This window comes from Nannobrachium achirus (assembly GCF_963921795.1).
Source record: "Nannobrachium achirus genome assembly, chromosome: 8".
NCBI lineage: Eukaryota > Metazoa > Chordata > Actinopteri > Myctophiformes > Myctophidae > Nannobrachium > Nannobrachium achirus.
Window position 1 is genome coordinate 13,432,005 of NC_137817.1, and position 26,258 is coordinate 13,458,262.

General features: G+C 41.5%; 1 protein-coding gene across 2 annotated transcripts in view; it reads right to left on the bottom strand.

Moving 5' to 3' along the window:
• The window catches only part of eml2 (EMAP like 2), a 29,650-nt gene extending 4,963 nt beyond the window's left edge, over positions 1-24,687 (bottom strand). The window contains exons 1-16 of one of the 2 annotated variants that reach the window (XM_080732206.1): positions 24,610-24,687; positions 23,357-23,458; positions 15,103-15,131; positions 13,232-13,361; positions 12,597-12,746; positions 9,656-9,725; positions 8,311-8,421; positions 7,451-7,546; positions 6,084-6,218; positions 5,877-5,976; positions 5,267-5,421; positions 4,469-4,594; positions 3,810-3,941; positions 3,022-3,089; positions 1,624-1,712; positions 1,358-1,455 (exon numbers count right to left, since the gene is read on the bottom strand). In XM_080732206.1, the coding sequence (XP_080588332.1) occupies positions 1,358-1,455; positions 1,624-1,712; positions 3,022-3,089; positions 3,810-3,941; positions 4,469-4,594; positions 5,267-5,421; positions 5,877-5,976; positions 6,084-6,218; positions 7,451-7,546; positions 8,311-8,421; positions 9,656-9,725; positions 12,597-12,746; positions 13,232-13,361; positions 15,103-15,131; positions 23,357-23,451 (1,584 nt within the window). In that variant the 5' untranslated portion in view covers positions 23,452-23,458; positions 24,610-24,687. Of the gene's footprint in view, positions 1-1,357; positions 1,456-1,623; positions 1,713-3,021; positions 3,090-3,809; positions 3,942-4,468; positions 4,595-5,266; positions 5,422-5,876; positions 5,977-6,083; positions 6,219-7,450; positions 7,547-8,310; positions 8,422-9,655; positions 9,726-12,596; positions 12,747-13,231; positions 13,362-15,102; positions 15,132-20,869; positions 20,961-23,356; positions 23,459-24,609 lie in introns of those variants that run through there. The other variant, XM_080732207.1, reaches the window with a different exon arrangement.
• Between the last annotated feature and the right edge of the window lie 1,571 nt (positions 24,688-26,258).

Here is a 26,258-nt window from a genome sequence, read left to right on the forward strand (position 1 = left end):
GATTTTTTTTTTTATTAACGACAGCAGAGATATACACATACATACCTATACTAGATAAAGACCAATTATAGTGGTGATGAAAAACTCCATATTGGATGGTGCACAAATGCTGCACACTCAAATGTGGGGCGAATCGATAACCCCGTTCCAACTCCATTTGCAGAGGTAAGGAAATTGGAAGGAGGTTATATTTTAGCAGGTTAGCAGGATCTCTCCAAAAGTTATGATTGGCTTTGTGGAAAGTTTGGTCATGAAGCCAGGAAAAACTGCTTTATTTTTCACAGTGATTGCTCAAAGAGGGGCGTGAAACTTTGGCAGACATTTGGCAGACATTATTGGCCCAATCAAACAAAATGGGCACGGTGGAGAGCTCATTTCCAACCACTGAACAAATATAGTGCTGAACTATCTGACATGTGGAAATTGCATGGTGTTGGAAGGACGTAGAGTGTACTGTATGCACTCTAACTGAAGCAGGCAGTCTGTGTTGAAATATGTATGCGAGTCTTTCTGTGAATCTGTGTCTGGACTAATCTTGCAAAGAGTGAATACTGATCAGCACCAAATGTCTTGCACAGGCTTGGAATTTCGTCATTTTAGGGCCAAGGCCACTTGGCCTTTAGTGTTGTCCATTTTTTTAGGGCACAAGGCCAAATGCCAGGGCAGGAAGGCCATCCAATTAAGACAGGATCTTAAGGTGGTTGCACACTGCTGCGTTTTTCGGGCCGAATATCGGAGTGAATTTCGGAGCACGCAAATAAAAAAATCAACCTCACGTTATGTCAGTCACGTTTGCACACTGCCGCCCGTTTCGCGCACCACTCGGTCCCTTGCTCTCTCTATCTCTCTCTCTCTCCTTGCCCTGAAAAACACATTTCGCAACGAAAAACGCAGCAGTGTGCAACCAGCTTTAGTCCATTGAAATAATTAATTGAATGGGTTAAGGGTTAAGGATGATTTAATAAGTGAAATAAATAATAATAAGGCATTAAGGCCACTATAGCCTCAGGGCATGCTATTGTTTTAGGCCAAAGGCCAAACTGAGGGGCAACGACGGCCATTCCCCCTTGGGATAATAAAGGTATCTATCTATCTATCATGGCCTCCCTGAAATTCCTGCCCTGGTCTTGCACACAGCCGTAAGAAATCCGTTTTACATGTTTGGATATATTTCACTTTAATGTTAAAATGGAAGTGAACAGCAGTCATAAAGGCTGAAACCTTGCCCAAATTAAGTCATGCGTCATAGATATGTCATAGATGATTGCTGACATAGACTGGGCCACATGGAAGCCATGGCGTTATTAGACCCGGTCTTGATCCTAAACACGAGTAGGTGAAAATGTTTACTACTTACGGTACATTTCCCCACACGGCTGTACTTTCTGCCATTCTCTGTCACTGCATAGATGTAAACAAAGTTGTCATGGGAACTGACTGCCAGGAAGTTACCATCTGTGAACAGGACAGAGTAGGAGTTAGTGGTGAGAGGAGTTATTTTCAGACAGATGATTAGAACACCTTTTACAAATAGTATAGTCACAGATGTAAATATTTTAAAAGGTACGTGCTGTCCTTAAAGGCACATTGGCAGAATGATATACAGTAAGTGACATGCTGTACCTGGAGAGTACTTAACATTGGAGATCATCTCATTGCCGTCTGTGTGCATAGAAACCAGATCTCTTGTGTCAGTGTCCAGCACTAACCACCTGAAACAAACAACCAATAACAGTGAATGAGGTACAGTACAGTATCTCCAAATGTTCACAAGCAGTGGCCTAGTTGTAACAGTAGTACATGTACAGTATGTCTGTTGGTGGTAGCAGTTGTTAAAGTATTATTGTATAAGTATCAGTAGTAAGTCATACTTGTAGCAGCAGGATTAGAAATTGCAGTAGTAGTATTTACCCCTGTCTATACTCGACCGAAACCGAAGATTTCGGTCAAAAGGTCCTTTTCGACCAAAAAATTATATCCCTCGCGACTTCTGAAAAGCATTGGACCGAATGAGAGTTTGGAAATTTGCACGTCGGAAAACACAACTCACCAAACTGAACCGAACAAGTATAGACAGGCCTTTAGGAGTAATAGTAGTATTTGGGGAGGTAGAAGTAGTAGAGTGGCCATTTGGAAACGTGATGGTTCCTGATTCAAGCACCTGGCTTTACAGTATGTCGAAGACGCCTTGAGCAAGACAATGAAAACCTAAATGCTTCTGATGAGCAGATTTGTACGGTTGTCTCTACTGTAGGAGCGTGTGTGTGTGTGTGTGTGTGCTCTGCCTTGCCATAACTTGTGACACCCAATGTGCGTTAGCCCACTCCACTTGTGACATCCGTTTGACTTGTGACACCCAAAATTTGGATGCCACAAGTTTTCTTTGTTTAAATCAAGGTATTTTACTCCCATGGTGCTCTGGTGTGATTTTTAGGGTCGGATGTCATAAGTGACATTTTCTTAGATTTGTGTGTGTGTGTGTGTGTGTGGGTTTGTGCTCGTGGACTCCCCTTGGAGGCTGGACCATGCTACTTTTAAAAATGTGGATTTTCCATCATTTAAACAGATTTTCGTCAAATCTGATAGTTAATAATGACACCTGATTTTTTTTTGGAGCTGTACGAGCCCTGGAAAGGGTTTTAAAAATGTGGATTTTCCATCATTTAAACAGATTTTTGTCAAATCTGATAGTTGCTAATGACACCTGATTTTTGATTGGAGCTGTACGAGCCCTGGAAAGGGTGGTTGCCGAAAGTGAGTATACAGCCTCGCATGCAATTTATCGGATGTCGGATGTCACAAGTCATGTCAAGGCAGTGTGTGTGTGTGTGAGAGAGAGAGAGAGAGAGAGAGAGAGAGAGAGAGAGAGAGAGAGAGAGAGAGAGTGTATGTGTGTTGTAAAGCACTTTGGAAACAGAAGAGTTCACACACTACAGTATTTAGTAAAGCTGTTTTTTTCTTTCCCGACTATTGAAAACCAACGTCTGCCTTGAGTTAAGTTAAACGGATGCAAAGGGTTACCTTCCAGTGGTGGTCCCCACAGCCACGACTTCTCCACTAGGATGGAACCCTGCAGACCTCCCTGGGTCCTGCAAAAAGGCCAGATGAGAGGAGAAATTCTTCACATTTGTTTATTTCACTCACATTTAATATTTGTAAGAATGTGGAGGGTATTTATGTTCAGAGCAATCCCTAGACTCAAATTAGCGTGTACCAGCAGTGTGACACTCAAAAGAATGTCCATGAGTCCGTTCACACTGTGATTTCCTTTGTGGAAACAAAGCAGATGTTTTCCCATGCATTTCGACGACCTTTGACAGTGCAGAAAACAACTTGTTGCATAGCAACACAATCCAACAATGCAATGTCGTGCAGTAAAAACTAGACGTGTTCCAACATTTGCAGGACTGCATTTGCGACAGCATAGCAATAGCTAATCAGACTGCCATTGTTTTGCTGTGAATGGGGCCTCACAGTATATCACAAACTGTGAAAGGCAACACGGTCAAATGTGCTTAAAATAAAATAAATGTATAAATAGTTACAGAAGTAACTGTCGGGCAGAAACCGCATTTCAAATTTGGAAGTTATTTTGCAAAGTAAAGCCATGCTTCATCATATAAGACTGTCGCTCAAAACTAGTGAAACTAGCAGATCTACTATGATGCGAAGAGTTCTGTTCTTGTAGATCAGCTATTTTCACTAGTTTAAATCAACTAGTTGTGTTAAATACAAAAAGGAACGATTTTGGACATACAAGGTTTCCACCCAACAACGATTTATAGCATCTTGTCCCCCACCCCGCCCACCTCGATAGTCTTGCTCCACAGTGGCTGGTGGGAGTGGGTGTCCCAGAGGTGGACCTGCTTGTCCTGGGCACAGGAGACAAACTGCTCCATGGTAGGATGGACATCCAAGCCCCACAACTCGTCTGTGTGTCCCTGCATGAGGAGACGACCAGTGAGGAAGAGAAGGGGTAGAGAGGCAGAGAGATCGAATCAAATGAATGTAGAACGTGAGAGAAAGAGAGCGATTGAGAAAGGAGGAGTGACAAACAGAGGGAATCGGAAAGTTGAGTGTAAATGAAGGACAAATATGATAAACAAAAGTGGGATTCCTTTGCTTTAGAGCAAAGTACCAGTGAGATGGTGTGTGTGCGTGTGTGTGGGTGTGTGTGTGTGTGTGTGTGTGTGTGTGTGTGTGTGTGTGTGTGTGTGTGTGTGTGTGTGTGTGTGTGTGTGTGTGTGTGTGTGTGTGTGTGTGTGTGTGTGTGTGTGTGTGTGTGTGTGTGTGGATAAGGCAAGATTTTACTAGGAGATTTCACACATTGTTTTGGTTATTTTCCACTGTGTCCTCGCTTTCTGTTCGGACAGTTTCTTGCCAAATTGCCAAAACCTGTGTATCCAGTCCAGGACAGAAGTCTTAGCCCTGATCGTGTGTGTGTGTGTGTGTGTGTGCATGTGTGTACCTGCACAATAGGAGTGAGTGTGTCCGGGAAGGCAGCCCTGATGATAGCATTCTTAGTGGTTCCTATGAACAACTCTCCTGGTTTGCCTTCGGCCAGAGCTCGCACCGGGCCAAACGACTCCCCAACCTGGACACACAAAAATACTGGTCAGCCAAAACACCCAATTAATGTTTTTTTCTGGAATAAATTGTAAAATTCCTTTGTATACACTTCACCAGCGTTGCTAAATAATAAATGTAAACTTTAGGTATAAATTACTCTGCATTCACGTGTTGTTAGTCAGAACCAGGATAATGAACTATTTTCTATACTCTTGCCTTCCATCTGTTTTACTGTATCACTACCATCACTTCACTGTTTAACTCTCAAATACCTGGAACGCGCCCGAGTCGCGTTAGATTTTAACCACTTTAACCATTATTGTATGCTTTAACCTTAGAAAAATAGCAGATATACAAGCTCACAGCGCGGCACCGAGTGCCGCGCCGCGAGTTTGTAGATCTGCTATTTTTTGAAAATGTGTGCAAGTCTATGAATATCTTTGACCCGATCTTTGACCCGACTACTAAATCCTTCCTCTAAATCAGTGGTTCTCAAACTTTTTCATGTCAAGGACCCCCCAAATTACAGGTATTTAGCCACGGACCCCCATCTCAAAATATGTTGATCCAGGGACCCCCCAGAAGCAAATATTTGAGTTACAAATGTTCGTATATCTGCTATTTTTCAATGGTTAAAGTAGTCAATAATCCTAGGCCTAAATGGGTTAATGTAGTAAAGAGGTCTCTGTTGCCTCACCTCCATCTCTGACTGTTTGCCATAGTCATGGTCCCACAGCACCACACGGCGGTCCTTCCCTCCTCCAGAGACCACCGTGCCATCCTTCAGAACGCACACGGAGAATATCCCACCCTCGTGGGCCCCCGACACCACCTGGCTGATCCGGTTACCACCTGATCAAAGAGATGGACAACCGGAGAAGGTACTTGAAAGTTGTTTACATATTAATCAGTCATGCAATACAAGGATGGGATCAGAACGTTGACGATAAACATAATGGGCCCTATTTGGACGATCTATGGTTCAGGCGCTCTGACCCCCCCCCCCCCCCCCCAAAAAAAAAAAAAAACACTGTTTATATTCACATGAATTGTCAATTTGAGGAACACTTTTATTCACGACTTTTATTTCTGCGTGCGACCCACCATGGTTTGATTTGTTGAATAAGTAGACATAAATTATCCCACTAAATATATATTATATCATATCTATATTCTTACACTTCTTCATTATGTTCTGAAAATTTCCATTTTCCAAACTTGTGACAGATCTAGTGACAGTTCAATTCTAAATCCTGAAATCACATTGAAATGATGGAGGGGTGTAAAGATGAAGGTAGGATGTTTACCTTTGGCCCAGACATAGATGTTTCCACTAGAGTCTCCAGTGATAGCATCTCCATTCTCAGCAAAGGCAACACATAACACATACTTTGGCTTTTCATTTTTCTATAAGGAAATACAGTGAGAGAGGGAGAAAAAGATAAATATACAAATATTACTTAATGCTGAATTATGTTAAAGAATACATTTATTGCGCCAACAGAAGGACACACCTCAAAAAGGCCCTGTCTCTTGGTGAGTGTGTTTCCATCCATGGTCCAGAAGTTGAGGTGAGACTTTCCACATGTGACAATCAGGTTGGCATCCATGGGGTGGAACACTGCCCCCAGCACGGAGTCATTGGAGCACTGGGGAGATGAGAGGGGGTCGAGTCATGCAAGTCTTCCTTTACATTTGTACTCAGGCTGCGTTCACAACAAGTGGACGACAAAGCAACAGGCAAAGGAGGCCAGCGATATGAAGCTGAAAAACTGCAGCAGTGGTTCTCAACCGCAAATTATTTTGGGGGGGTCCCCAGATGATTAGCTTAATTTGCAACATTGTTTTCTCACTCAACAGTAAACAAACCAACATAAAGTTTAAGTGTATAGAGAGGGTATCTGCACATTTCTCAAGTGACAATTTAGGACTTTTCAATACCTCTAAATTGACAAATTAAAAATTGGCCAAATTGTCAAATATTAGAGGCAGAAATTGTGAAAATAGCTGATCTACAGTATATGCTCACGGCATGTAGATCTGCTATTTTCACAATAGAACCGTGTTATACAAAATGTAGTGCCTCAACTCTTAGTGCTCGTCAGGGTGAGGGGTCCCCAGTTATTAAAATATTTTTATTTTAGTGGTCCCCAGTTAAAATATGATTATTTTGGGGGTCACAGCCTGAAAAGGTTGAGAACCATTGCCCTACATGACCCTCCCAGCATTACAAAGTTGAGTTGGACTTCTTTCATCGCTCCAAAGGTGCTGTGAAGCATCGAGCAATCATGTTTTCGTTTCCTAATTCCCACTCCCCTCCTGTCTACGCACAGTTCCATGAATGGAGGAAAAACTCACAAACGCAGTGTGGCTTGAGTAGACAGAAATGTTAACACTCCACACTCCGCCGTTTCTGTAGCCTTGTCCAGTGTCCACTAGTGTGAACGCCAATAGACACTTGATGGACTGTAAATACTGTCTGTCCACTGTATACAGTGATCTGGCTAATCCTACACAAATCTTACATACATAAGTCACAACCTTGCATATCGTAACCATGCCTTAACCTATCTAGTTTCATCATGCATTTTCTCTCTTTCACCAAATCGATTCCATCCACAGTAAAATCCGCAGTGTAATCCATTTGAAACTTCAAGAGTATACCGTACAAATGACATTTGTACGCTCTCAAAGTGAGTTGAATGATTTCACAGTGTTTAACTACATGAACCCTATTTTGGGCATGTACTGAAATAATATTCGAACATTCTGCAAAACATATCAGAGCTGATGTAGATCTGGAATTTAAGAGATTTGGCATTGATGTACAAAAAGGAAAGGATCCCTGGGGGAGGTTCCAGGGATTGAAAGGTCAGGTTACCTTGACGTCAGCCAGTTGTTTCTCCTTCTGCCAGTCCCAAACTGACAGGATGTGATCGTTTGCATCGTCCACAGCACAGAGGTGGGATCCTCCATTCTGTGGAGCAGAGATTTGAGAGATTAACTCCGGAAGAACAAACAAAACACACAGACAAACGTAGAGACCGACCCTCTTATAGATGGCTAGCCTCCTGCAGAGCCACACCATTAATAAAATAATAAATAAAAACATTTAGATCATACTGTACAGTAGCATTATTATCAGATGATACTGGTGGTCCTACTGTATTATATAAATTATTTCTCGTTATTTTAATTTCACTCTGCCCTGCTTTTTTTAATCTTTCACATTCCTTGAGCATGGTAAAAAAACGAAGAAAAAGATAATTGTCTTGCAAATTCTCTGGCAAAGAGTTTTTAATTTCCTGTTAACAGATGTCATGTCATTTATTAAAAGCCGTTTCTGTGGACTGTAGTCTCAACAGCAGAAATGTACTGGGGTGACAACATCGTCGACACAGTCAATTCGGGAAATATTCCGCCGTTTGAACATTCTAATACTGTTTTTATTTTAACCATTAAGAAAGAGAAACTATCATGATCCTTTACAAATAATATATTTAACTAGTATAATATAATAGTTGCCTGAGGAAGGTCCACGCAACCAAAACGCTGCTACATCAAATTATTTTGATCTTTGTTGATGTGTCTACTGCTTTTTGCCTGCCCTACGCACAAGCTTTTAAAAACACTTTAATCTAGGTGTGTGCTTTTTCTTTTTACACAAATATAAAAGTTGTATCAATATGACCTTTAAATGAACACTCAGGCCTTTACAGCGAAGAAGGTGAAAAGGCGTACCGACTTGGAGAAGGCTACACAGGTGACAGCCCTGTCGAACACCCCCATCCCAATCACATGGAGGGTGTTGAGGCTCACAGAGTCCCAGACTCGCACGTGAGGGTTCAGCAGCTAGAGACGGACAAACAGACGAATGAATGAGAAATTAATGAGATTATAACCACTTTTATTTGTCATGGAACATAAAGCAGTACCCTGGCACCCTAGGGTGCCATGATGCCCGTCCAGGGGTGCCGCAGAATAATTTGATAATATTTGGAATTCACCAATACTTAAGTTTAACCACTCGGACCCTCTATGCTCAGTAAAACAGAACCGATATGCATTGTACTTGATATTATTTTTCCATCTATCCCAACTCTCTTCACCAAAAATAGCAGATCTACAAGCTCACAACGAGTCACGTTGTGAAGCGTTGTGAGCTTGTAGACCAGCTATTTGTGGTGAACCTTCCCCCCAGAATAGGGATGCTGGGGTTCAAGTGGCTAAACGTCAAGTATAAAGTTATTTTCAGTCAGTTCTGATGGAAACAGATATTTCTCCGTGACACATCGTATCTCAGGTGGAAAGTGCATATGAAAAAGTGATGAAAAGGTTATTTACAGGGTTTCCTTATGGTGTGGCATACAGTATGTGGTATTACTTAAATAGAAAACTCAGAAAGGAACAATGGAATTAATGTCCGCGTGTGGAATGTTTTTTTCCCCCTGAGGATTGCAGGGAGGCGTGCTTCACATCCATGGAAAAATGCAAAAATAAACTACATCTTTATTTTGTACACTGAATGCAATTGAAATATAATGCACACTGGTAGTAAGCTTGATACTGTGATTTGTAATAGTTTTTTTATCCTCTTTTTGCCAGACCCATGAAATGGGTAGGCCTACATAAGCAAATGTCTGTCCGGGTTTTCTATATAAAGGGTATATATGATGATGACATGATGATGACATGCCTACAAAAGGCATGATGTCATAAATGATGATGACAGACAGGGGGTCTGGCACAACCAGGTTGACCTGGTCTAGTTTTAAATGAATTTGTATTTCTTTAAGACGTTCAGGACCTCTCCAATGTACCAACCAGTAGGGGTCAGTAGTGTGTAGGGACTACAATACAAGCTGACTAACAGGAATTGGCGGAATGACTAAAAGGCGAAAAAGATGAAAAAGAAATAATAAAAAACAGGCTGGTCAGGTAACACAGGTCAAAAGTCCTTACCGACTGAATTGAGTGAGAAGATAAGTAGGCAGACATAGACGTAAGGGGAGAAGAGAGGGTGTGTCGTTATTACAATGGTGACTGAAACATGATTCAGAAGGCGCAACCTGTTCCCTTTAACTACCTTGCCGTCTTTAGAAGTTCCTGCCACTTGCCCCGTTGCTATGGTGACCATGTCTGGATGCACGCCCAAGCTAGTGAGAAGAGAATAAAAAGGTTTAGAGTACTGTAGAGAAGATACCAAATACATTATTCACTGTTTACACACCTCCCGTAGAAGGGAATGAAAATAGCAAGTGAAGACTACCCATAATGATTCTCAAGCTTTCCAACACAACAGCAATTACCTCCGCCTGGCAGAGACTATGTTTTGGACCCTGTGACTGTCCGCCCAACTGTGAGCAGCTAATCTCCGGCACCGCTGGCCCGATGGACGTGAAACTCCTTGGATGCCAAATTTTTCGCATCAGCCTTTTATACCACCAGCAGGAGGCCGATTTTTTTTTTTATATTACTCCTACATATGTCGTCCAAACATCACGCGAATCGGTACATACCAGTAAGACTCCCTAATCGGGAGATAATATAACCGACGAATCTCACTAAGTCTGACCTCACAAGCCCCATATTTGGACACGAACAACATATAACTCCATATATAGAGACATAGCTGCTGACATCAGTATGACATCACACTGCTGACATCAGTATGACATCACACCATACACAAATGACCCTTATATAAGACCGGCATTATCTACCGACAGATTAGAAGCAAGCAGGATCTCGACTCTGACACAACTCATCGGCTCATAAGCTGGTTCTCCCTCCATATATGGAGATAACCGACGAATCTCACTAAGTCTGACCTCACAAGCCCCATATTTGGACACGAACAACATATAACTCCATATATAGAGACATAGCTGCTGACATCAGTATGACATCACACTGCTGACATCAGTATGACATCACACCGTACACAAACAAAGGTGTGACGTGTGACCGACCGACGGACGGACGGCCGGTGGAGGTTTTGATACTAAACTGCGACCTAACGGTCGCAATTATATCGATATTCGATAGTCTTGTGATCAAGACAGATCCGTCAGACTTTTCAATTCCATCCTTATTGACAAATTCCAAACGTTGCTGCCCCACAATAACCTACCTGACCTGGCAGACGCCTGTGCTCTGCCTTTTCCTCTAAAAAAGTGGTTTGCCAGAGACACATTGTGTGTGGCACACACAGAAATTCCTTAAATGATAGTATATATAGATAACTGTATCTGTGTTCTGCTGTCCATGTACTGTATGAAATGGGAGCCAAGGAGAAAAACTATTAAAAAAGTCCCAGTTTTTAGTCAATGGCTGGTGACATAATGTGGCATCTCTAAGGGGTCGTTTGAGCACAGGAAAAACGCTTGTAAGGAATGCTGTGATACTGTAAATAGCAGTGGAGAGGAACTTGAGCTTATCCTAATTTGTCCTGACTGTACAGGTAGTTCACGTTTAAGAAAGAAGTGTCTGCATTCTAATGTGACACAATGCATAAACAAGGGCCGCAATAATGGCTGCTACTGTAAGGGAAAAGAGGAATTCATTTATTCCCTGTAGAGAGATGAGTATTTTTCCCATAATTCCCTGGAGACCGAGAATGTTTATACCCTAATGAGCACGTGTCGGCCTCTAGTCCCAGATGATGTCAAATCTGATCATTTTATTAAGCTCTTGTAAACGACCACTCATCAAAAACAAACAAGGAAACTATTAAAAGAAGAGTTAATGACACTAGGTCACATAATGAGTTAAGCGGTATGCTTGACAAATACCAGTAAACCATTCATAGACAAATAGATGTGTATGTAATACGTATACACAGTATGTATGTACAGTATGCATACACTGTAAGCATTTATCCATGATGCATCCATAATTTCTTTTCATCCATTTGAATGGTACAGTAGGTATTCATTCACAAAACATTTAATGCACTGTATGTTCTGTTCATACTCAAACCGAATATGAATAGAAGAGTACATATTTACATGGATAGGTCCTCTGATGTACAGTAGAACATGACAAAGAATCTACACAATACAGCCGTTGTGCAGTCACTAATCTGTTCATTATCGATGTCTGAACAGTCCTCTACAGTACGTGTGTAATAAAAGTTGAACCTATATTACTTTCCCTCTACTGTAAAAGTCAAAGTCTACAAGAATGATTTGCATAACCAAATGTCATATTTAATCCCTGTGCCATCTCACTCAGAGGAATAACATGATCAGTAGGCGTTTGTTTAAAGAGTAGGTGTAGCTGACAGTAAAACAGGATACGAGTTGCCACATGTAAATGTAGGATTTGAAATCATACGGCACGTTATTTCTGTCTCCTAAGTGTACGTACACCTTAACTACGGTAGTTCTCTACAGCCACAGAAGCTTTTACTATAATGCCACAGTGTCAATCTGTTTTTGTTTTGCCCAGCTTTTGAGATATTTTTAATTAGGCCTTTAAATTCCCTGAGGGACAAACTGTAGGCCATTGGTGAAACTCCTCCATCCTCTCCAATCTAGGGGGCTGCCTGAGAGACTGAAACTAAAAGTTCTGTCCACACCACCGTGCACTATAACTACCATAATATCCACCACTGTCATCGCTATAGTAGTATTGTGGATGTGGACTCTGCCATCCACTTGAATTAGATCTTTAAAACACTATATTCTTAGTTATAGATATAGTACTTGGTGTGGATGGTCCGTATGGCAGGCATCACCTGCTGCTGCTACAGTATATAATCGTTTAACTGTGTTCAACGTGGTGTCCCTATTTGGGGTGTTTTCTTCTTTTCTTTTTTAATGTTACAAAACTTAGTAGGGAAAATATCCGATCTACAACCTCACAACAACGCATTGTGACATGTTATGAGCTAGTTTCATGAGACATCATACAAAATGTTAAACATACAAAAAGTATAAAACAGGGCTTACAGTTAGTGATGAAATGTCTCAGAGTCCTTACTCCGAACATTTCACAGGTTATTCCCACCACCACCATCTCACCATTTGACATCGTCGTTGTGGCCCAGGTAGTGTCTCTGCTGCTGCTCCTCTGTGTTGTACAGCACCACCACAGAGGCGTTGAAGTAGACGATCTCTCCCGTGGGCAGTAGGTAGAGGTTGGAGCGACAGTCGCGGCCTCGGTAGCCATAGCTGCTCAACAGTAGGGGGTTAAGGAGCTCAACAGTGATTAAAAGGCCAATAATACTATTATACTAATTGATCATTATTAAGTCTGTACTTTTGAGCTGTTAAACCCAAGCTCACTTTCTACTGAAGGATTTCAACAAGTGCCACAACACATTTTAACCCTGGCATCCTAATTTTGGGAATGACATAAGCAAAAAATAAATCATGAAATAACATAATTGTTTTTCTCAAAAATAGCTTCTCAATGTGTTCCATAACGGACACATTGTGACATTGTTGATCAGCTATTTTCTTTTTTTTGTGGTAAAGTAACAGTCCATTTTAAAGCCTGATCTTATTTTATTACTAATGAACGGTTTTAATGGGGGTTTGCGCTCTGCGCTTCAGTGAAAACCATTGAACAATCATTTCTTGCCAGTTGTAAACGGTCCTCAGCCCCCCCCCCCCCCCCCATCTCCTCCTCCTCCTCTCACACATGTGAAGGATACACCCACTGCAGTTTGAGTTTTTGGTCCGGCACCGCCACCTTCTGGTCCAGACTGTAGCTCTCCCTCTGATCGTCTGGCAAATGCATGGTCACGGGACGGCCCCGCAGGAACATCCTCACATAGCCATCCTCTGGAGAGAGACAGGGAGGGAGGAGAGAGGGGTGAGGGAGGGAGGAGAGAGGGGTGAGGGGGGCAGAGAGAGATGTGGAATATGGAGAGCAAAAGTAGGATTTGTACAGTTGCGTGTAGGGCGGTCACGATTATTACATAATTGTCTAATCGCAATTATTTGACATAATCGCTTTCATGTTGAAAAATGTTCATATTTTTCTTTTGGAAATAGCAGATCTACAAGCTCACAACGCGTCACATCATGGAAATAGCAGATCTACAAGCTCACAACGCGTCTTGTAAATCGTCTATTTCCACCATCAACGTTCTTTTTTAAGTATTGTGTGTTGTCAAAAATGTCAGTAATTTCTTTGTATATTTAGGTTATGTGTCATATCTACCATGTGCAACTTCAAAGCCTAAAAGCCAAACAGAAATGTAATTGTCAACGACAAAAACACAATTAAATCGTTAATCGCAATTATTTGAGTGACAATTAATCGTCATGTAAAATGTCATAATCGTGACAGCCCTAGTTGCGTGCTGGCATCATGCACCACAAATAGCAATATGAATCAATTATCTCCAATGCAATCTAATCCCTTTTCCCTCAACAGCTCCCATTACCTGAGCTGTAGGCCTACAGTACACTTTTGTGAAGCACTGGCTATTTATCAGATGTTCTCCAAGCAACACACAAACAACAAGGAATATGAAGACAATTTATCAAAGTAGTTTGCATACATGGTTCAGTGTGGGTATACTGAATCAGATAACAACACTCACTCAACTCAACAATCACTTAACAACCACTTGTAACTAGTATTGTGGCACGATCGAGTTACATATGAAGTTTCCATATTGTATGAAACCCTAGCCTAGGCCGATATTGTCATTTATTTTCTGATTTAAGTTAAAAACTACATAAAAACATGGCAGGTTGATGAAAGAAATGCAGCTGCAGATCATCATATTAATAATGGGTGTGTTTGATTTAAGTGTGTCAATACCATCTATGAATGCACATTTGGCACACACATTGCTCTGGTCACAACTAATTCTAAAACCCATAATTAATGTTATTAGCTGCAGTTACATTGCTTACAAGCCTTAGCCTGACACATTTCTTATCTGCTGTAGTTTTAACCTTTATTGTAAAACAAACGATTCCCCTGTAACCACAAATCGTTTTTATACTTTTTCTGCCTTTATATTATCTGTACAGTGGAGAGTGACAGGAACCAGGGAGAGAGAGACTGGGAGTGACACAGAGCAAAGGTCCCCGGGCTTGGGAGTCGAACCCGCGACTCGCTGTCAGACTGCTTTTTTTCCTTTCTTTGCCAATAATGACATGCCCAAATGTGGGATACCAGGGCTTAAGTAATGAATAAATCCAATCAATCTGTTACTTTGCAGACATTCAGACCATGCCACTCTGCAGTGCATCAGGTACACAGCTCTGATCAAGAATAATGGCTTGATGCAAAGAGGATGATAATAACATTTATACTCGTTAGCTAGGCTGTGAGGGGTGATTGGCCTTTTGGAAATTCAATTAAGTAAATTGAATGAAAGAGATCAGAGACTGCACCGCATCGTTACAACAAATAACTGATACAGTGATGGATGGTTTTCAGACTCAACGTGCTGTTGTCTTCTGTTGAATGTGTAGATGCTAGCAGCTGTAGCTGTAGCTGTACAATGAACAACTTGTGCACAATACACACTCAACACAGACTGTGGACCAAAATTCAACTCACCTGCATTGAGGGAACATTCTTTAGATTTGCTGAAACAGAAAAAAAACAAAACATTAGTTTGTTTAGTATATCTGCATGTCAGATGTCAGTGGCATAATCAGTTGTCATCATCCATATCCATATGTATCATTATTCTAAAGCATCAGTGAGTTCCTGTAAGGTCTTTAATTATTTACATCTACCACAGCTAGAGCCCTGTACACAGTACAGTTTCCTGACCATTGGGTGCAGGAAGACATGGGTGATTCATACTTATGTTATGAATCACAGACTGAAAATAGCAATCTACAAGCTCACGCCGACAGGTGTCAGCAGGGGGTGTCAGCCCGTAGGAGTACCGTACATGCAGTGAAAAATATCTGCCTCTTCGCCCGGCTTCCCTCCCCTGACCACAGGGGAGACGTTAGACAAAGGCGGATGCACCATGCTGGATTTGAACGCACAGCCTCGGCAGTGGTGGGCAGCTACTTTACCACTGTGCGAGCACCCCAACCCATCTTATTATTTTTTTAAAGATTTGTTTTGGGGCTTCTATGTCTTTATTGATAGGACAGTAGACTGACAGGAATCGGGGAGCGAGATGGGGAGTGACACGCAGCAAATGTCGCCGGGATCGGGATTCGAACCCGCGACATGCCGCCAAGCATCAAAATCCATGTGGTATGCGACTGGACCACTAGGCCAGAGGGTGGCCCACCTATCTTATTCTGTGCTTCAAAGATGTAGAACAGTAACTGCACATGTAGTGGTATTGAGAACAACAGATTAATACAGAAATGTATAGTACATAATTGAATAGACACGCACTGGGTAGGCTATAGTTTGATAATATGAAATCTAAATACTTGTAACTGTAAATACACAACAAGTACCCTACAGTAGTTAATGAAGTTTGCTTTTTTTTAAGGCTGTATTGTTTAAGCTCTTCTTTTTTTCCAGCTCATCTGAATCTGCCAACCACCCCCAAACAACCAAAGGATCTGGTGCAATGCCAAATATCGTGACTGGCAGAGATAACATGAAAATGGATGGAGAGCATAACATACAGTATTACAGTGGAGTAGAGAGAGAATGCAATGCAATAATGTGAAGAGATTGTGAGATACAGTAGAAATACAGAGATAGATGCAGTATAGATAAAAGACAGGCAGTCAAGCAAATGGGCAGTCATTTATATACAGTACATTTATAAACCAGAGGGTTTATAAGAAGGAATAAATACATGTGCCTGTTACTCCTACAGCAGATAAATTCTGCAGGTAGATCAGCACTGACCCAGATCTAAACGTATACAGCACTGCATGCATTTAGTGCTGCCTAAGGAAGAACACTGCAGTAGTTTAAAACTTGTACCTACTGCTTTCTATGTCCCTGGCTTCTCACTGCCTTTTTTTTCTGATGGGCTGTGCATTTATTACTTCAATAAATATCCACAGTTTTTGCATCCGATGAGCTTCCTGGTATTATATGGTTGGTTTATGGCCTGCTTGGAAGCTCTTTGTGTGGTGTTACTGTTGTCTGCCAACATGTCTGTGTAATGCTATTTTTCATATCTGTCCAACAATGCTCGCATGAGACTATAAATGATAAGAACAGATAACACCATTAAGACGGCCTAAGGGCGAGAAGCGACCTCGCCCTGAAGGGCACAGAAGCAGGAGTTCAACTATGAATCTGGCTGGTCGAGTCATCATTGTAATGTCAGAACAGGTCAGCTACTGTATATCCATATCTGCAGTCTGTGAGGTCAGATGTAGAGGTATTGGCCAGCTCCATATATGGAGATGTCATGGCCATATATGGAGTGTGACATGAGGCGTGACGCACGGAAGTGCTTGCTTTTCATACTAAATGCCACCTATGGTCGCAATAGGTGCATGTAAGAGTGAATGAAAATGACAGCACTGTGTGTGTGTGTGTGTGTGTGTGTGTGTGTGTGTGTGTGTGTGTGTGTGTGTGTGTGTGTGTGTGTGTGTGTGTGTGTGTGTGTGTGTGTGTGTTTGCCCTATACAAGAACAAAAGATGCCGGTATGTATGCTGGCTGCTAGTAAGGCAGCTACACAGCCAGATACTGTAGATAGTCTGACCATGTTTATTTCTAGGCCAGTCAGTTAAAATGCATCCTGCCATTTCTTGTTACCTCATCAGGTTGCATCAGCTAACTTGCACAGGCAGCACTTCCTGAATCAGTTGTCTTGTCGCTCAATCCAGACTCCAGGACCCTGTGTACACGCTGACAAGTCAAGCTGTACATCATGTTCTGTCAGCGTTCTGTATGGGAATTCTCACTATTCTAAACTGTGCACAACTCTGTAACTCATGTTCTGTGAGGAATGCAGCCAACCAATCAGAACAAGTCAGAATGCTGTCATCCAGTCAAGCCTTTTCAGCGTGCTGTCAACCAATCGGGCCTTTCTCAGGCTGTGGATGCGCTGCCTCAGCAGGCAGGTTGAAATCACCATGGTGACAGGAGTAAGATATAAGGCTACTTGAGATAAGGGATATGAGCAGACGGTTTGTTCAGTTCAAACACTGGCACTGTAACTATAGTGTCCATAAAAGTCAACAGATGTGACCATCTACACGGAAACCCATCTGTTGAGGAGGCAAAACTGACATGTGTAGGACAAAACCTCCAGAAATACTGTGATTATATGCAATTATGTGCTAGCCGTTAATCACATATAGTATACAATTTGAAAATGTCGACACATGTGCTTAAACTGTGGGCAAAACAAAGGTCCCCAAAAGGAATTCCAGGTTTTTCAGTGTCATCAACTTGTAAAACAGTTACAAGATTATTTGAACTTACTAACTGCATTGCTGATAGACATTGAGAGAGCAATGCTGCCATGCTGGACACAGTACCATTGTGTATATCTATGCCTCACATATGCTTTAATAGTTGATCTGCTGTGGGAACGTCTGATCTCAAGGCTTTTAAACACAGGGCAGACTGTAGGATCTGTAGTCTCGCCGAGAACAAGCAGGCAGGGTGTCGGCCCTTTGGAATAGCCACATAAAGGCCTGCCTGTCTCTCTAGTGTGTGTGTGTGTGTGTGTGTGTGTGTGTGTGTGTGTGTGTGTGTGTGTGTGTGTGTGTGTGTGTGTGTGTGTGTGTGTGTGTGTGTGTGTGTGTGTGTGTGTATGTGTCTGTGTGTGTTCTTCCAGGAGGAGTGGTGTGTTTCTATCCAATGAGGCTCTGCGAGGGATGCTGAGCTACTAATTAGTGCAGAGCATACTGGATCAACTGGCAGCACAACAGAACAAAACAGGGGACAAAAAAAAACTCCATGGATCCAAACACCCGGTTTCTAGAGAGACAGAATGCAAAGCAGACAAGCTCTTTTCTGCTCTTTTGTGTTTTGTACCAGTTTATGCAACACATTCTCTGCACGAGTGCACTCTAAAAATTAGGCTTTCATTAAGAGATCAATAGAAAGCCATTAGGCACCTTAGGATTCCACAATTGGAAAAAAGATTAGGCCTATAAATTTTAATCTATACCTTGACCTTGAAGAAGTCACACTGTGTATTTTCAAGCTGTTCATATAGGCATCATCAAGGTTCACTTGAAACGGTTGTTACACAAAACATTATACTATGAAAAATCATTCGATTTCTGAAGGCCTTTTAATTGTGTTCACTAAAGTGATTTAGTGACCAGTGACCACAATGAAATTAACCAGGCAACTGGACTGGATTATACTACACTGTGTTTTATCTGAACAAACAATTTCATTCTAATATTTCATTCTTCAAAGTCAGAGGCATGTACTGTACCGGACGCTCTTACACAGTGACTTAGAATAAGTTAATTATTTCCCACTTTACAACAGATTCCATAATTACATTCCTTATTTTACTTCTCAAGAGTAAAAGAACATCGATACCCTGGAGAGGGTGGCCTGCGGTAATGGAATCTAAGACAATTCCATTTTCATCCAACGAACCGGCGCAATGAAGCAAATGGATGTTGTGGCCTGAGTGCAGCCCAGAGGGCTGTGGCCTGCTGCATTGGAGATGTCCAGTCCATTATGGCTTAAGTACTGCAGAGCAATGACTAGTGGTCAAATGCATGGAGACCCTCCCATCCCTCACCATTCCTGTCACGAGTCACGACGTGCCTGAATATACAAAATGATGACCGTGATGACCGTTGCAGAAGGAAAGAAAGCAATGTGGCCACACAGGCACACACACCTGCATACAGTAGACAAGTTGTGTTCCTTATTACTGTGAATTAATCTAGTTTTGCATTAGGCAGCTGCAGGATCAGACTTGCATTTCAAATGTATTTGCTACGGGCTAATCCCTTTGTGTCATCTCTCAAGAGAGAGACATGAAACCCAGAGCAAGAGATGAAAGAGAAGACTAACAGAGGTACTACGTACATATAGATCATCAAATTTCAGTGACATCTTGTCCCCTCACTCCCCTGCAGCAATGATATATGAACTGTTGCTTTCTAAATCAATATACGCAGGCCTATTTCTCTAGTGAGGGAAACATGTAGCCTGATATCTATTACAAAAAAAGAAAACCCAGAGGGATAAATACCCTAAAGTTTAACTGTTCACTCAGTAAGTAAGATATGACTTCGGGTTTGCTTGCTGCAATGAAAATACTACTCGCTCTACAACTAGGGGAATACGTCCTACAAAAAAGCATGTTGTCAACTTGGGGCTCCAATCAATGATGTTTCTAGTTTCTACTGATCCCAACAGCATGCCAAACTAGCTCCTGGACACTTTGCCTTTGTCAATCAGTAAGAACCTGTACATTAAACTACAAGACAAGAATGCTGAGTGCTACAGTACAATATGTGCAGACCTTCTTTCTGCCTTTCTGTTTGTAATAACATTTCTGAATTGTTATGTGTGCGTTTCTGAAAATGTTTGTGTGCAATTTAATTGCGTGCCTGTTCAAAGACAATCGAGTGTGCGTGCCTGTTTGACTCTCTAGTTAACTGAACACAGATGACATTTTGGTTTGCTGCCTAACCACTGTAATTAGAAGAAAAGCTGCAGGAATCCAGACCATGCAAAACAATGAAACTGGTAAAAGACCGTATTTACTAGGGCACTAAGAGCTACTGGCATTAAAATCTGGAAAATAAATGCCTCTTTCAGGAATGATCATTATACTTTTAGACCTTATGAGTCAATACAAATCTTTTGGAGTATGAAAGCAATTTAAATGAAAGCTTAGTAGCATCTACTGTTATTCAACCCATCTTTCAGCACAATATTTGGAAAAATGTAAGTGCATAGCATACTACTACTGCCAGCCATAGTTCAATTGAGGTTTTTGCATTATTTAACCAGTTTTTGTGCTACTGCCCCACCCAACTCAAACCCACCGATAAGGAAATCAAGCACAACCAAAAGGTTTGCGTGACAAAACTGAGCTATAAAAAACAGCACACTTCCTCAGAATATAGGGAAACCAAAACCAAACAACCAAAATGAATTACTTCAGTTAGTTAATCACTAATTCTGTTGCTATCAAACTCCTTCTCTCAAGCTTCATACTTTGGTACGTTGCTGTATAACTTAAACACATCCATGTTTAACCTATAAGCATTTTTTATTCTATTGAGCAACATCAAGCACATTCAAAGTGAATAAAATAAAGTACTAGTGAATAGATATTTAGCTACAATGCATGAAAAACCTAGCTCTGCTCCATACTAACACTAAGGACCAAAGCTAGAAAAACCATATGGCTCACAACATTCTACTCGCCCTGTTAAAGCATCTCTTTACCTTCTCTTCATGGCTGGAATCTTCCGTTAGGCAACAGTTCGCAGTAGTCAAAGCAGGTTTTGAGCAGCCAGGACTGTCCGAAACCACAGCAACAGACAGACTTCCTTGTTGGCTGAACTGTAAAAACTTTTAGCTCTGCCTGTGTTCTAGTTAATCCAATCAGAATGCAGTTCCCGGACACAAGCCACCCCCACCTCCCTCTTTGCTAAACACACCCACGGAGTGAAATTTGATTCTCTCAGCAAGAGAGGAGAGGAGGAGGGGAGGGGAGGGGAGGGGAGGACTGGGGAAATTGAAATACAAATTTAAATAAAATAATAAGTTGGGAAAGGTAGTAGGTGTCACAGTGCTACAGCTAAAGGAGTAGTCCATCCCCAAAATGACTTTTTTTCTATTGATTACTCGTGCCATGGAGACTTTAATAATAGTTTTTTGTTGCATGTCGACACATTTTTGATTATATAATACATTTACCCCCATTGATTCCAGATGAGGACCCAAATGCATTTGGATCCCCATCCGGAAACAAAGGCGGTACATTTATTGTAATCAAATTATTGTCTTAGGAATGCGACAAAAAACAAAAAAATATATTATTGAACTCAAGTCTCCATGGCGTGAGTAATCAATAGAAAAAAGTCATTTTGAGGGTGACCTACTCCTTTAAACTACTAATAGGACATCACTGTATTATTACTTTATCTGGTGTGCAACAGACGTTAAGGTGTGTTTGCGATTAGCAAGCAACCATGGTCTGTATTCATTTGACTGTAAAAGGATGGACTTTACACTGTCCATTAGGCCTACAACCAGATTGAATACAGTATGTCACATTTAACAAGGCATGGCAGACAGTCCATTACACTGATGCATAATTTAGAGTGACGTGCAAAACTTAGAGAAGGCAAATTATAGAGTGCTGAGCAGTGGATTTTAGACAGTTACACACAATGAGTCATTTTTAGATTGACACAAATAGTAATGTGCAGATGCAGATTCATCTCTTGCCTCTCTCCTCTCTTTCCTCCCTTGCTCCCTCTATCTCCTTTCAATCTCTCCCTGTTGCTAACCTTTTTGTTGTGCATTTCCATCTTTCCTTTTTCTCGCTCAGTCCCCCTACCCCATCCACACACTGTGCAGTGTAGACTGATACACAAATGCACACACGCACACTAAATTATTAAGCCCAGATGAGAAACTAAAAACCATTGTGACACAAAGCAGCAGGCATCCATGTCTTTCATGACACCTGTTTGTGTTGTTTGTGTGAAATGCATGAACCAGATGATCCTGAGCATCAGACAAAGAGTGTATTGTCTTTACAAACCCTGGCACATTTCTAATCTTCATTGCAGACAAAGTGGCGTCTGAATTTGAGCTACTGTGCGTGCAATAGATAAATGAAAGGCTACATAAATACTGTATGGCTACTGTACATACATACTGTATATCCATCTGTGGGAACAATCATTAGCTCGGCTAGACTGTCTAATTTTTTACACTGAGAGTAAAAATAACATAATAGATGTTACTGTGTAGGATAGGCAGAGTGACCAGTAAGTTCATTATGACAATCATGCATGGCCCTCCACACACCTGCTGCCCACTTCCCTAAGTCCAAGAGGATATAAATATACCTTTGTTTTTTGTTTTTTTGTTTTTTAAACTTTGTTTATTTGATTTTCAAATGAAGCATTTAAGGCAATAAAGTGGTACAACAATAAGAGTAGCTGCTTCTTTTTGTACAAACATCAAATATACAACAGTGGTATAAGGGTTGCAATTTTTATAAATATACCTTTGTGACATGGGGACAGATGGTGAGTGTGAGTATGTGTGAATTTGTGTTATGGCTGAAGTAGATTCTCTCTCAAGTGCAAGGCTCTATGCATACACGCCATTTTGTTCTACTTCCGGGTGTCTTTCAACTTCCTTCACAGGTGTTACTGATGATACTAATGAAGGGTCTGTTTGATTTATTTTACAGTGGTTCTTTAATTTCAAGGACCCCCATAACTCAGTACAAATGGAATCAACAAATGGAGGCAAATGGACCTGCAAGGGTCCATTTGATTCCATTTGTTGATTGTCAGAGTTACACACCTGTATGGGGACATTTGGAACCCACTCAATGACACTTTGAGACCCACTGGTGTAGCAGAGTGTTTCCATAGTGAGCCAACATGCACAATATCAGCACCCTGACTCTGTTTGACCAGAATGGAACAGACCCTTCATTAGTATCATTGGTAACACCTGTGAAGGAAGTCGAAAGACACCCGAACAAAATGGCGTATATGCATATGCATATATCAAGGAAATTGATTTTCTTCATAACCCACAAAAAGGGGACATTTTAGTTTCTTTAAAAACATCTTAAGAGAGCAATTTAGATAAAATATAAAGAATGTGGGGTTTATTCTTATTCTGCACAATGCAGTTTACTTGTCAAATGGGTACGTCTGAGTGAGTTAGTGTGAGCCTTACCTCTTGCCACAGGTGGAACTACTGGAAGACGTGGTGCGACTTCGGCTTTCTCCTCCCATCTCCCTTTTCACCAGCGTAAGACGCTCTATAGACATACTCTTCCTGAGAGAAGAGAAGAGAAGAGAAGAGAAGAGAAGAGATGTTGTTAATAGAAATCATTAGTGTTATAATTCATCTCTCATTTTCTACAATGATTACTAATATTGTTGATACAGAAAATGTACCTAAAAGCTAAAATATTGCCATTAAATTACATCTGTAACCAATCACGTGCCAGGGTCTATTTCCTCAATTTGAGTGAACCTAATCTCTGAAATAAATGTTTATTTGTTCATATCAAGTCCTTAACTAACCCTTTGTAAGCCACGGGGAGCCCCTTAATGTTAAAACCGTAGTATATCGCACATCCCAGCAAGGAGTCTCAGCCACGCCGTACTTTCCCGGACTTTGTCATTAAAACCGGAATAAATGATTTTGATCCTAAAATCGGCGATCGTCTAACCTTCCCTAGTCACCACTCGTGCATTGATAGCTCATGCACGGTCTGACATGAAGCAGAGGTGACGTCAGCTCCTTTCCTTCTCCAAGGCTACTCCCAGCCATCCGTTTGCTGTCTGTACACTAGTGCTCCTACCGCAGCCATGCTTGGGGCTATGCTAGCGAAAATTTTCAGTTCTGTTCTTGAGTCACACATGGATTATTTGCGGGGACATTTACGTGAACGGATCGCGCACGCGAAACGCACGGGGAGATCGATGATCGGCCAAAACCCCCATTCTATCCCAACGGAGATCGAGAAAATCACGGTGAGCTAATGACCTGGGGAAAAAAAAGAAAAGAAAAAACAACGGCGCTGTCCAAGAAGGAGGGGCGGCGGGCTCATGTTTATAAACATAATATTATGTCTCAGATCACAATACAATAATAGAAATTTCACGGCTAATCTACCAACCACCATTCTATTTCGGACGGCAAAGTGTTAAAAGTCAATATTTAATTTAATCACACTATGCCGATTAGTTAAAACATTTTCATACATTTGAAAAAATTACTGAAATATTATTTAAAATGGTTTCTTTCTTTAATATTCTTTACATTTTAAAATCTTTTCCCATGGACCACCTGTAATCATGAAAAGATAAAAGTCCCCACACAGCTTTGCGAACCATCGTGATTACAGGGGTACACACCTGTAATTATGCCATGGACCACTAGAGGGCCACTGGCTGAAAAACATGTATTTTACTGTATACCTCTTTATGGACTGCAGCACCTCCTTCTTGGGGGACGAAGGCGAGGAGAGAAGACGCTTCTGTTGGACATATCCGTTACTGAGGGGTCTGGAGGGGAGCGCCTGCAGAAGCTGACGAACTTTACAGAGATCCATAAAGAAAGAGCATATTAGTGTTATACAGACAGGAGCCGACACATTGAGCTAGAGATAAGATATGATAAGATAACAGTAAGACATGATAAGATAAGACCTTTACTGATTCCCGTGGGGGAATTCAGGTGTATCCTGTGTTAATGAAACACAGGATAGGTACAGTACAGGTAGAAGTGGAGAGATAGGAAGATGTATTTGTTTTTTCAAGGGGGGGAAAAAAAGAAATATACTCAGTGAGGGACGTGCTGGCCATTGGGAGAAGTGGGACAATTCCCAAACGGCCGATACCAGTTCAGGCCGAACCAGGCCGGTCGTTAAGAAGGAAAAAAAAATCCAATTTCCAAAATCCACAATTATCTTTTTACAGGGTAGCAGCATATATAATAATGTCACAAAGCAGCATGCACAGTGTGTGTGTGTGTGTGTGTGTGTGTGTGTGTGTGTGTGTGTGTGTGTGTGTGTGTGTGTGTGTGTGTGTGTCTGTGACATGCTGGCCAAGTTGAGCACAGCTGCTCGTCGCTGCCCCTCACACACAATAGCCTTGTGTCCTTTACAGTCTATGCTTGGATAGACTGGAATGCTCATCAATACTCAATCTTAAATGTAACCTTTGTGTGTACTGTGTACCTTGCTGTTGTAATCGCCAATTGACCAAAATACAATCCATGTGAGTTCCAATAGATAAGGGTAGCGATGTCTGAGTGGATGTTTTCAACCCAAATGTGCATGTTACAATATAGCCTTAAGTCTATGCTTGACACAGACACATATCTCTCGTCTTGCTTGGATAGCCTGGAATGCTCAAAATATACTAACCTTTGTGTGTACTGTGTACCTTGCTGTTGTAATCGCCAGTTGACCAAAATTCAATCCATGTGGGTTGATATTAACTGCAGCTGTCCCTAAATCGGGAGGTAAGCGACCGTCAGGTCGCATGTAAAAATCGGCCTGATGGTGGCGCTAAATGTGACAGATCCATGTTGATGACATGACAGTAGACATACTGTGTACCGCTTTGCATGATTTTCGGGCAAAATCTGTAGGAGCAGTGTCCAAAAATGTGTTTAAAAGAAATCGGCCTGATGGTGGCGCTAAATGTGACAGATCCATGTTGATGGCATGACTGTAGACATACTGTGTACAGCTTTGCATGATTTTAGGGCAAAATCTGTAGGAGCAGTGTCCAAAAATGTGTTTTGCACGAATCGGCCTCATGGTGGCGCTAGAAGAGTATTCACTCCTATAATATACTTTAGGACCTAAAGTGACCTAAAATGTGCTCTCTGGCGTGCAGCCGTGCTTAGAAAGCCTCTCCGCCTACACTTCCCAGACTGAATTAGGGGCCCAGCATGTCCCTGATACTCAGATTCTGATCCTAGTGTCAAAATCCACTGCATACATTTACACATGGACTGACTGAGTTAACGTAAGGTATAATTCCATAAATAAGCATAATGTACGTACAATCTATCACCAGTGAGAATTTATGCATTACATACTGTATCTACATTACAA